The sequence below is a fragment of the Microtus pennsylvanicus genome, chromosome 5, assembly GCF_037038515.1.
Source record: "Microtus pennsylvanicus isolate mMicPen1 chromosome 5, mMicPen1.hap1, whole genome shotgun sequence".
Lineage (NCBI taxonomy): Eukaryota > Metazoa > Chordata > Mammalia > Rodentia > Cricetidae > Microtus > Microtus pennsylvanicus.
In genome coordinates, this window is record NC_134583.1 from 57,255,394 (window position 1) to 57,267,551 (window position 12,158).

The window sequence follows — 12,158 nt, forward strand, 5'->3', positions numbered from 1 at the left end:
TGGGGTGCTCGGGGCCTTGCAGGTCACATTAAGGATCTGTGTTCAGTTAGAGAACAGTGAGAAGCTACTGAGGGGGCCAAGCTCGGGCTGCAAAAGGATGTGACTGGATCTTGGAAAGACCACTGGCTAGAGGACAGAAGGGAGGGGTGAGGACACAAGAAGATGCTTTCTCGGCACCTATCTCCCATTTCACAATGAAGTGTGACGATAAACTGTACACAGCCATGACAAACTACCACAACGCCACTCCAAAGTCTGCCTCTCCTGGTCCACAATTATTTACCCCCCGTGACGCTCAATCCCAATGTGGTAGTTCGAATGAAAAGCATCCCACATAGGCTCCAGTATTTGAACACTTAGCTCCAAAGTAGTGCTGTCTGATGAGGTTTAGGTTGTGCAGCCTTGCTAGAGGGAGAAAGCTATTGGGGGTGAGCTTGGAGATTAAAAGCCTCAAGCCACATCCAGTCCCTCCCCCTTCATTTGCACTTACAGTTTAAAAAGTGAACTCAGCTTCCACTTCGCACCTCCCTGCCATGAGCAACTCATGCCTCTGCAACTGTAACCCAAAATAAACCCTTTCCCCTGTACGTTGCTTCTGGTCACAGCACAGAAAAGGATCCACTACGCCCAGAAAGGGAAGACTTTCTGAAGAAGACTTTACCACCAAAGATAATTCTAGAAGCCACTGAACAAAATGATTTCAGAGCAGCTCCTAGACTACAGAATAGAAGGGGCTGCACTTCATGGCTAGGGTGATAACCATTTTTTAAGAAAAATAAAATAAAAAATAAAGACAGTGTCTCACTATGTAGTCCTGGCTAGGCTAGGGTAGACCAGACAAGGCTGGCCTTGATGTGGAGAGATCTGCCTGCCTCTGCCTCCCGGATACTGGATTACAGGTGTGGGCCCACCACACTTGGCCATGATTTTATTAAGTCATTTAGACCTCATTAGTCTGAGTCTGAGACTCTCTAGCCTCCTAACTTCCTTTCCTGTCCCATGAAGGTGTTCCTGAGAACACTGCTTCTTAAGATGGCACGAATGGCCGAAGAGAGACAGTACCTTAAAAGAATACTTGCGGCTTATGCGATCCTCAGGGGCCACAGGGGAGATGACATAGCTGGGTAGAGGGATGCTCCCGAGAACTGCTTCTTCTCGGCTGTCTTTGGATGGAAAAACACATCAGAACAGCATTCTGGGAATCCTGTCTGCACTGCCCCCTTTCTGGCCCCTCTGTACTACCAGGACCCAGAAGTGAGGCCCGCAGGGCACTTTCCCCGAGGCAGAGAGGGGCGGAGTGCACTCCAGTAGGACAGCATGCCACACGTTGTGGGGCAGAGACAAGAGAGGCAATCCTGCTCTCCCTTCCTCCACATACCTCTCCACTGGACACTAAGCCCATGCCCCCCCTTCTGCGACAGCCCTTGCATTTAGCCCCCATCCACTTGAGCCTTGCCTCCCAGGATAATCCCTGGGATCGTCTCATCTGGCCCGCACACATGTGTCTGTCCTTCCAACTCCTTATGCATCTAGAACTTTCCTCAAGTGTGTCCTTGTAATGCCTATCTCCTCCCACACAGACAAAGCACCCACCATCCTTAAAACGCCAAATGCAAATCCTAAGCCTTCTAAAAACGTCTTCCCAGAATTCCCAAAGACAAGCACTTGCTATTTCCCCTGAGGAACCTAAGGACTTTGTGTCTTCAAAAGCACTCAGCAGAGTCCATACTTCCCTTTCTCTTCCGTATTTTAAGATTTCCACACTGCTCAGTCCCTGACTTTACACAGCGCTCCATAAATGCTCAAATGGGCAGTTCAACTCCAGTGTCCTGTCCAGTACCACAGGAGACACCCAGACAGTGTCTACTTCTTCTCAGCTCTCCAGGGCCTCCAAGGTAAACTGCATCCAAGTGGGGCAAAAGCCCACGTGACTCTGGGTCTTGAGACCATAACTGAATCTTTCTTACTTGAATTCAACAAGTACAACTTCTGGGGTCTGCAGGGGTAAAGCTGCAGCCACCAGCCATATACACCAGTGAACATGCTCACAGGGTAACAGGCTGAGGAGCAGGACACTGCTCTAACAATGGACTCCCTCACCAGCCTCTCCAGCACAAGACTGAGACTCCAGCTCACCTTTATAATAAAACAAACAGTAATCAGCGAGCACGAACCACCGTCTTTTCCACAGCCTCATCCCGGAGCTGTCCTGCAAAGCACAGACAACAGTCAGGGCAGCCTATTACACCCAGCCCTCTACTCATAGGAAGCTGATCCCAGAGCCAAGACCTGCCCATAGCCCTCTTTCACATTTTCATTTTTTATTACTTTTTATTTTTTGGTTTTTCGAGACAGGGTTTCTCTGTAGCTTTGGGGCCTGTCCTGGAACTAGCTCTTGTAGACCAGGCTGGCCTCGAACTCACAGAGATCCGCCTGCCTCTGCCTTCCGAGTGCTGGGATTAAAGGTGTGTGCTACCACCGCCCAGCCACATTTTTATTTTTTAAGATTTATTTTCAGGGCTAGAGAGATGGCTCAGGAGTTAAGAATACTAATTGCTCTTCCAGAGGATCTAGGCTCAATTTTTAGAACTAAGATGGCAACTCACAACCATTTGTAACTGGAGTCCCAGGGCATCTGACATCCTTTTCTGGACTCCCCACACCTGTGCACAAATATACATCAGGAAAGATGCCCAGACACTCAAAATAAATTTAACATTTAAATGTATCTTAACATTCCTCTGTGTGTGTGTGTGTGTGTGTGTGTGTGTGTGTGTGTGTGTGTGTCCACAGGAGCCAGAAGAGGGTGTTAGAGCCCTAGAGATAGAGTTATAGGCCATTGTGAGTAACTGATGTGGATGCTAACAACTGACTTTGGGTCCTCTGCAAGAGTGGCATGTGCTTTTACCCAGTGAGCCAACTGTTGTCACTTCTCTTTTATCTGTCTGCTTGTCTGTCTGTCTGTCTGTCTGTCTGTTGATCAAGACAAGGTTTCCATGTGTAACCCTGGCTGTCTTAGAACTTACTCTGTAGATCAGGCTGGCCTCGAACTCAGAGATCCACTTGCCTCTGCCTCTTGAGTGCTGGGATTAAAGACATGTACCACCACATCTCTTATATTTTTATTTTACTTTACTTTTTAATGAGATGGTCTCATGTAGCCCAGGCTGACCTCAAATTCACTACATAGCTGAGGATGACCTTGAACTTGTAACCCTTCCCTTCCACCTTCTGAGTGTTGGTATTATAGGTGGGCAACACCAGGCCTGGTTTATGCAGCCCTGAGATCCAGCCCAGAACCTGTGCTTGTCTCGCACGCACCCATAAACTGAGCCACATCTCTGGCCCCCATATTCCCCCCCACCCCCCGCCTCCGCGTTTTTCAATAAACCAGACATCTTACTAAATAGCTATTCTTCGAATAGGACATTAAACTTAGACTAAGTGATGGCTTATATTCCCTCCCTCTTTCAGTGAATGTCTTATTGAAAAGCTACACTTTAAATAGAAATTAACTTAGACTCACTGATGGTTTATCTCAGGAAGTAAGGTTTTCTGGTCTCCTAGGAACAAATTATTATAATCCATTTACTTCTAAGAAAGGAAAGTTCAAAAATAGATGTTAACTACTGATAATAAATTCTTATTAAAAATGAAGTATTTTGGTTTTGTCTTAGGATCTAGGCTATAAAATATCTTCATTCATTCTGATTAAAAAGTAAATTTACATAGGGTAGTATTGAATAATTTTAAGTTAGGTAATTGAGACAAAGCTCTCAGCTAATCAACTCCGTTTTCTAACACAGGACTGATTTTGTTATTTTCTTTCCATTCAATGTAAAGGTCTGAATTCTCTTTGCAATCAAATTTTCTCATAACAAAAGCCTACAACAAACAAAAAAAACTTGGTTACAGGGAAAATAGCAATATTATATACCAGTCTTCTCCAACACCTAGGAGAATCTGAGAGTTGGGTTTAACTGACAAAACATCTTTCCTTGCCATGCGGCAGTGGCACACACCTTTAATTCCAGCACTTTGCAGGCAGAGGCAGGCCAGCCTGGTCTACAGAGTGAATTCCAAGACAGCCAGGGCAGTTACACAGTGAAATCTTGTCTCAAAAAAAGCCAAAGAGGGGGGGGATCTCTCCTTGAAGCTGGAGAGATAGCTTAGTGGTTAAGAGCACTTGCTGCTCTTGCAGGAACCTGAGTTCAGTTCTTAGAACCACGCGACAGCTCACAACTGTCTCCGCTCCAGTTTCGAGAGATGAGATGCCCTTTCCTGGCTTCCATGGTCTCCAAGCATGAGCATGGAACACATACAAACGTAAACAAAATATTCATACACATAAAAATAAAATCTTTTCCTAGTTTTGACAGGCTTGAATTAAAACAGAACAGCCTGGCGGTGGTGGTGCACGCCTTTAATCCCAGCACTTGGGAGGCAGAGGCAGGTGGATTTCTGTGAGTTTTGAGGCCAGTCTGGTCTACAAAGAGTTCTAGGACAGCCAGGACTGTTACATAGAGAAACTCTGTCTTGAAAAACAAAAAAAACAAACATAAAAACAGTTTCCAACCTAAATACGACATGAGACTTGTCTGCTATGCACCCTCACCCACAACACACACTAAAGCGACAAAACCAAATTAGCTTGATGCTGTCATCCATGGTCAGTTCTGCAGACTGGTGAAATGATTTCTACAGTCTAGACAGCATTTCCCTTCTTTTTACTGGCAGGCCTTAATCCATCCTCCATACATGGTTCAAATGCCACTTTCTGGGGGAAGCTTCCTGGGCTGAGTGAGCACAGCTCTGCTTCTGCTGTGAGTATGCAATGCTCTAAACAGACCGTTATGGAAGCAGAGCAGCAAAAGGGGTGGGAGGTGGGAAGAATTATTTACAGTCCTTTCCCTCTCCTGCCACATTTCCAACCAGTGTCCTTTCTTTAACGGGGCATGTCAGATAGGATAATTACTCAGATGAGGACAGCCATGGAAGAAAAGAGGAAAGACCAGAGCTATGGAAGCAGACATAGGACCAGGAGCAGATAAAGAGATTTGGGACTCCGCTTCCATGGGAAGGGGGCTCTGGAACCCCTCCTATACAGCGTACAGTGCAAAGTCCTTCTCACAAATGCTATCCTCAAATGGGCATCATTGATCTTGGAGTCTGATTGGCTTTGTCGCTGCCAGTAGGTGATAGATTAGGGATGGGTGACAGTGTGGTGTGAAAAATGCCTTCTTTGTTTCCCTCTGCAGATGACAAGTTCCTGAGGAAACCTTATTTACCTCTTCACACATGTTGTGTGAGCCCCACAAACCATGGCACAGACATGCGGAGCAAATTAATGAAGAAATGACAAGGAGAAAAGGAAGGGGCCAACGAGACATAGTTCCGGGGTTGGAAGCTCAGAGCTGTCTGAAAGATCAGAGACAAAGCAATGAGGGTGTATGTGTCATGAAGCTGAAGGAGACAGGGTTGCCATGTTTCCTGACTAAACAGATGTGGGAAAAGAAGAAGTAGGTGATGGTATTGGGGTCTCTTCCCTGCACACCTGAGAGAGGAATGATGGTTCCTCATTACTAAGATCCAGGGAAAGTGGCTGGAGAGAGGGTGGGGCAGGAAGCAAGTGATGAATCTGGCAGATCTGGGTTTCCAAGTGCTAGGGAGCTAGCCATACATCCTAGGCAAGGGCTGGGCGATGGTGGCGCACGCCTTTAATCCCAACACTCAGGAGGCAGAGGATCTCTGTGAGTTTGAGACCAACCTGGTCTACAGAGAGAATTCCAGGACAGGCTCCAAAGCTACACAGAGAAACTCTGCCTCGAAAAACCAAAAAACATTTTAAGCAAGGAAAAGATAGCATTTGTAGGTAAACAATAACGAAGGCACCGTCACTAGGAAAGCAGGTGCTGGCAAAGGGTGAACTGGAGCTGGGTTCTGGCCAACTCATCCATTCACACTGTAGCCCTGGGCTTCAATACGCAGCCCTCTCCCCTCATCTCCATCACCCCACACTGCATTTGACCAGCCCCTGGTCACCAAGAGCACCGGGCCAAAGTGGTGAAGTGGTTTTGGGGAGGGAAGCTGCAGTCCTGGGCAAACAGCTCACTCACAAACAATTAACTGGTCATCGTGCACAGTGGACAGATAGATCCCAGCTGCCCCTAACAAACTCTGGAACAAGAAGCTTCTCCAGCTATTCACAGCCTCCCAAGGCCGGAGGAGAGGAAAGCAAGCAAGATCCACTCTTCCACCTCACTCCCACCTCAGCCTCCTCACCTGCTTGTGCAGCCAGCCCCTCACCACCACCGGGACATTGAGGTTCCTCCGAATGGCCTGGTCTCTCTTCCCAAAGCTGTGCACTTTGCTGCTGGACTTGAGGATCTAGGAAAAGCAGACTCTGTTCTAGCGGCAGGGACTGAGCGGGGCACACACATGTTGTGTGACAGGAGGACTGTTTGCACCCTGCTGTCACTGTGTGCCCTTGGTCACAGCATCCCTCCCAGTCAAACAGCACGACCCAGACACAGCAAACGCCTCATGGTTCACACAGAGTGATATGAGTTAAGGGAGTTTTCCATTAAGAGCTGCTGCCATGGCATCCCGAAACAAAGTCACTTTCAGTCCCTGACTTTGTCAGTATCCAGTACTTGGTCCCCCAATCTGTTTCACCTGTCTAAGTCAGTGATCCTACATTTTGAACAAAAACATCTGGGCATTTTGCTCTTCAAGCCTGTCTGTCACTGAAACTTGCCAGTATCTAACACCATATACACGTAAACAGAGGTGTTGCTTTCTGAACACACGCCAGGACAGTGAAGAAAGCATTCAAGCAACTAGATGCCAGTCCTGGTCACTCAGCAACCACCCGTTTCCTTGGACAAGGCTCCTATCTCCTGATCTGTAATTTTGGGGGAGCATTTATTATGGGTGAACCCCACAAAACTGTGTACAATCAAATGGACTTCTGGTTACAAATGGGCTTGGAAAAATACAGAAGGGACATGAAGAACCTGTGACTGGGGGCTCACCTTGGGTCCAGGCTTGGCTTCCAGGGTGGATGTGGTCCCAGCCGTTGATGTCTCACTGACCATGCTGGATGGTCTTTGGTTTCGCTCTTGCTTCGACATATGTGGGTGTGGCCTGCAGGAAGGCGTAGGGGAATCCTGTGAGTATGTGCCCAGCTGCAGAGTGGACAGTCTATGACCTGTCCTAGGTTGGAGCTGGCTGCTTGGCATCAGAACAACTCAGGTCCCAGTTTTTGAAGTTCATCTGATCCCAGATTGTAGACAGAGGTCAAAAAATTCGCCTGTCCCTGTCCTTCAGAAGACCAAAAAGATGGCAGATGGACACACCACCACAGCCAGACATTCCAGAAAAGGGTGCACACCGTGCTCCCTGTCTGTGATCCTAAGGTACCCACACTCATTCTCTTACTAGGGTGTCCTGGCGACTGCTCAAGGCGCACAATACTCTTCACAGAAGGAGGGAGTCATCATACCGTTATACATACACACACACACACACACACCTCCACTTCCACAACTCCCAAAAGAAGCTGTTTATAATTAGTAACAAGAAATCACTTGCGCACACATCCACACCCCCAGATATACACAGAGAATGCTTACATAAACGCCAGTGGGGCTTGCCACCCAAAATAGACCTACTCAACAAAGAGTCCTATTCTGGGAACACTCCATTTGCCCCAAAATAGAGCCACTGGAGATATTAACCCCCTGTGCCATGCCTGGATAGCAGGAAGTCATGAAGTATCTGTAAGGCCACAGTAGGGAACCCTGGTGCTTCCCTATCAGCATCCCAGCCACATGGACTTCCTGCTGAGAGGTCAGGTGGCTCAGAGCTCGGGAGCGCTACTCTAAAGAGATGTGGAAGAACATCCTTCTCACCTGCTTTCCGAGGAGCCCATATCTGTGTCAGTCTTTTCCACACACAAGTGTCAAAGCCTTCACCCAAGCTCAATACCTATCCTTGAACAGCATGATGCATGACGACAAGACCCTGCCAGCTCCACAATCTGTAGGCTGTCCCTGAGCAGAAAGCAGAAAGCACAGCATTCCTTGACTGCATTTTGTCTGCTGCTCCAATAGGCAGCAGGATCCAGCAGGTCTACATATAATGTTGTTGAGGCTTCCTGCTTCAGGAGTTGAGAAAAATTACTTCGGAGAACTTAGCCAGGACCCTGAAAAGACAGAGCTGGAGGATCCAGGCCAGACGAAGCTGAGAGAAAAGAGCTCAGAATGTCCCGCATCACTTGCTTTTACAGGGCGTGATGGAAAAATTCTAGTCTTCACCTAGAGATACCATACTCCCTTCAGGCACCACCACTGCTCAAAAGACATGGATCCTTGTAGCGCTCTGATCTCAACACCAGCACTGCCCCAGGAGGCGACTTTTCTGCAGAAGTTGTGTGGCCACTATGCTTCCCCTGCAGCAGGCAGGCATCAGCTTCCCAATGGGCCAGCCCCATAAAATGCTCAGCAGTAGCAAATGCACTACCCACCAGGCGGAAAGCCGGCCGACTCCGTATCAGCCAGACTCATCCAGAATCCCTGCCCACGACTTCCATCGCAGCCAAAAAACACTGTTACTGCTCCCTGCTCAGATGGGGAAATGTCACCAGGCTGGGCCTCTCCCTTGGCAGAGGCTGCAGCAGCAAATTCACAGTTTGGGGGTGGGAAGAGGCTCTGTGAGGCCGCTGTGCCATATCTCTGCCTCTCAGCAGGACAACCAGCCATCTTCCCAGGACCTGGTCCTGCCCAGCTTTCCAGAGGGGAGTCAAGAAAGGAGAACTCTTGGGTTGTCTGTTAGGCAACTTTTTCCCCCACTGAAATCTAAGACACAATGGGTGGATGAGAGATGGGAAAGGCGTTTGCCTCCAAGTCTGAGGACCTGAGTTCAATACCTGGGACCTCCATGGTAAAAGAGAGAACCAATTCCTACCAGCTGTCCTCTCACCTACACAGACACACAGGTATACATACATACACAAATTCAAGACCTACGAGACAATCTCACAAAAGGTTTAGTTTTGACTTTACCAACTTCAATTGGATTTCCTTTGAAATACTAATAGAAACATTATAGGATATTTAAGAAAATACAAAAAACGTTACATGGTGAAGTAAGGAGGGGGATCCTCCATAGTCCAGCCACCCAAAACAAAAGCATTTTAACATTTATTTACGTCTGTCCTTTCTGTTATACCTGGTTTGATTTTGGGGGTGCTGTTTTGTGTTTGTTAGTTTTTTTGTTTTTCTCTGTAATTGTGATGTGTTCATGATCTTATTTATACCTGAGGTTTTAAACTATTTTAGCTTGCAAGGTACAGTAACACATAACTTTAATCCCAGCACTCAGGAAGCAGAGGCGGGTGGATCTCTGTGAGTTCAAGGTTAACAGGGTCTACACAGTGAGTTCCAGAACAGCCAGAGTCACATAGTGAAACCCTGTCTCAAACAAAACAAAGCAAAACAAAACAAAAATCAAGAACATGCATGCGCATATGCACGCACACACATGTACACATACTTTAACATAAACATTTTTTTATCACTTATTTTGGGGGGTGGTGAGACAGGGTTTCTCTGGGTAACTGCCCTGGCTGTCCTCGAACTCACACCTATCTGGATCTGTGGCTGGTCCAGGAAACTCAGAATGAGTGAGAGCTTTGCCATTTCTTTGCCTTAGTCTGGCCATCATAACTTTACTCCTGGCCATGGGTACTCGCTGGCTGGGAGTTTTCTCAGCCAATAGCATGAGGAGAAAGACAAAACTTGGCCACAGGTTTGGGTAAAAAGAGGACAGAGCTCCTGCTGGAGGAACCAGATACAGAGAGATTTTGTTTGGAGTAAGACTGGTTATGGCCACACCACAGACATCTAAGAAGCAGTGGGAGGCAGGGGAGGAAAGGAAAACCCCAAATCTGCCCTAGGAAGGTGACTGTGTTGTCTACTAACGCTGCAAGAAGGATCCCCAATCAACCAACAGTCTTCAGTGTTATATGTAGCCTGACCCAGCACTCTGAAAAAATGAAGACAGACACATGCAGTCTAGCCATCCAAGACAAGGCCATCCCCTCACCACGGAACACACTGAAAGATGACCTTGGAAATGAGCACAAGTTACTTACTAGAATCACAACTAGCAATCCATTTTATATCATGAGAATTTAATAGACATGAGAAAGTATCAAAACAACTTCCTCAGTGGGATGAAAAGCTGGCTCTCACGAAAGCTCCCATAGCAGTTTAGCCCGTTGATTTAAGCACGGGAGCACCCAGGATGTATTTACGAAGCCTCCTGAACAGACAAGCCAGGGGACCCACAATGAGTGAACGGGGCATCATTCAACAGAGGGAGATCTGGTGCATTTGCTTCAGCGAGGCTACTGGACAGGAAAGTCCCCACTGAAGAATGTGGCTGGACAGACATACTGATCTGTCTTCAAGTCCTCAGCCTGGATGTACTCTGCTAATAAGTTTCACCCAAGAATGTCCCCAGAAGACAAACAGTTCCCATCAGCATGCCCTCAGGCACACTGCATCCTACAGAGGAGACCACAGAACCTGCATGCTCAGACTCTTAGTGTCCTTAAATAAGATCTATTCACTGTAAGCCTGCTTGTTGGGTTTCTGTGCTGTCTGGATTCCCAGGACAGTGGGATGGCTGAAACAAAGACCTCCCTTTCCTTCACTTAAGCTACATGAATGCAGATTATTTTGCTGCAGGGGTGTAGGCTGAAGTTCAAAACAGTGAGCTAAACTTTGAGCTCAGCTGCCTCCTGTCAGAACCAAACAAAAGAAATGAAGAGTAGACGAAATCAGCCGGGAGAAGTCCCATTGGGAAAGGGCTGGATTCTACGCGATCGTAGCCAAGAAGTGACTTTCTCTGCCTCAAGACAAAGTGCTCATAACCTGATAGGCAGAGCCAGAACCTTTATAAATGCGGAAGCCATTTGCTCTGGGCACCTGAGTGTCAACATAGCAGAACCCTTCTGTCTGCAGGTCACTACAGACAGGTCACCCAAGCTCCGAGGACAGATGCACGAAGTACAGCAAGTATGCTGGGTGATGGTGGCGCAAGCCTTTAATCCCAGCACTGGAGAAGCAGAGGAAGGTGGGATCTCTGTGAGTCTGAGACTAACCTGGTCTACAGAACGAGTTCCAAACAAACCCCAAAGCTACAGAGAAACTCTGTTTCGGAAAAACTAAACCAAAACAGAACAAAAAAGTAAAGAAGAACTTGACTGTAGCTCAGGGGTAGAGTGCTTGCCTAGTACTCATGAAAACCTAGGTTCAATCCCTAGAACTGTAAAAATTTAAATTAAGTTAAAAACAATGAACTGGGTGGGGTCTGCCATAAAGAGATTTCAATTCCAAGTGCCAAGCCCCAAGATCTGTGAGATATTGATCTGGGCTATCACAACCCAAAGGACAATCCTCAAACCAGGGAATCTGGTGTAGGGAAAGAGCAAGAGCAGAGACAACAGGATTTCAGCTGGGCTCTGATATGTTTTCACTCTCCCACAAATCGGCTCTTTGGGCCTCAGTTTCCATTTTAAATGGGGTGAAAACTTCTCTCCACAAGGCAGCTTGTGCATTAAGACGACTTTCTGAGAACTAGGGGCACTGTAAGATATGCACCGTTCCTGCATCACCACTGGAGACCCCAGAACCTAAATCCCAGGTACAGTTTATTTTTACTACCAAGTCCCTTCTCTCCGGAAAGCTCAAGATGCCAACCGAGTAGCTGGGACCACAATGGTTTCTTAGCAACACCTTACCTGTGACTTTTTTTTAGTCAAAATATAGAAACTATGGCAGGCTTCCTTTCTAGTGGTTAAGGCAATGGCTGAAAGTCGTCTGACTTATGGGGAAACAGAACTATATTATTAAAAAGACCTTATTGGGCTGGGGATCTGGCTGGGTGACAGTGTACTTGTATAGTGTTAGCAAGACCCTCAATTAGATCCTTGGCACTGAAACAAAACAAAACAACTCATTTAATGTTATCCCATGAATCCTGAGATAAAAGGAACCCCAACTTCAGGCGCTGTCCTCAAGGATTCCAAAGACCAGAGAATTCAGCTGGGAGAGGGCTGTGGATGGAGGATTGCGTACAAGAGTGGGCAC

The 12,158-nt window shown here is 47.1% G+C and overlaps 1 protein-coding gene across 9 annotated transcripts in view; it reads right to left on the reverse strand.

Moving 5' to 3' along the window:
* Plekha7 (pleckstrin homology domain containing A7) overlaps nucleotides 1-12,158 on the reverse strand; it is a 188,172-nt gene that overhangs the window by 50,075 nt on the left and 125,939 nt on the right. For all 9 annotated transcript variants that reach the window (XM_075971982.1, XM_075971980.1, XM_075971978.1 and 6 more), the window contains 4 exons: nucleotides 7,035-7,146; nucleotides 6,283-6,387; nucleotides 2,137-2,209; nucleotides 1,063-1,163 (listed from right to left, as the gene is read on the reverse strand). In XM_075971982.1, the coding sequence (XP_075828097.1) occupies nucleotides 1,063-1,163; nucleotides 2,137-2,209; nucleotides 6,283-6,387; nucleotides 7,035-7,146 (391 nt within the window). The remainder of the gene's footprint in view (nucleotides 1-1,062; nucleotides 1,164-2,136; nucleotides 2,210-6,282; nucleotides 6,388-7,034; nucleotides 7,147-12,158) is intronic.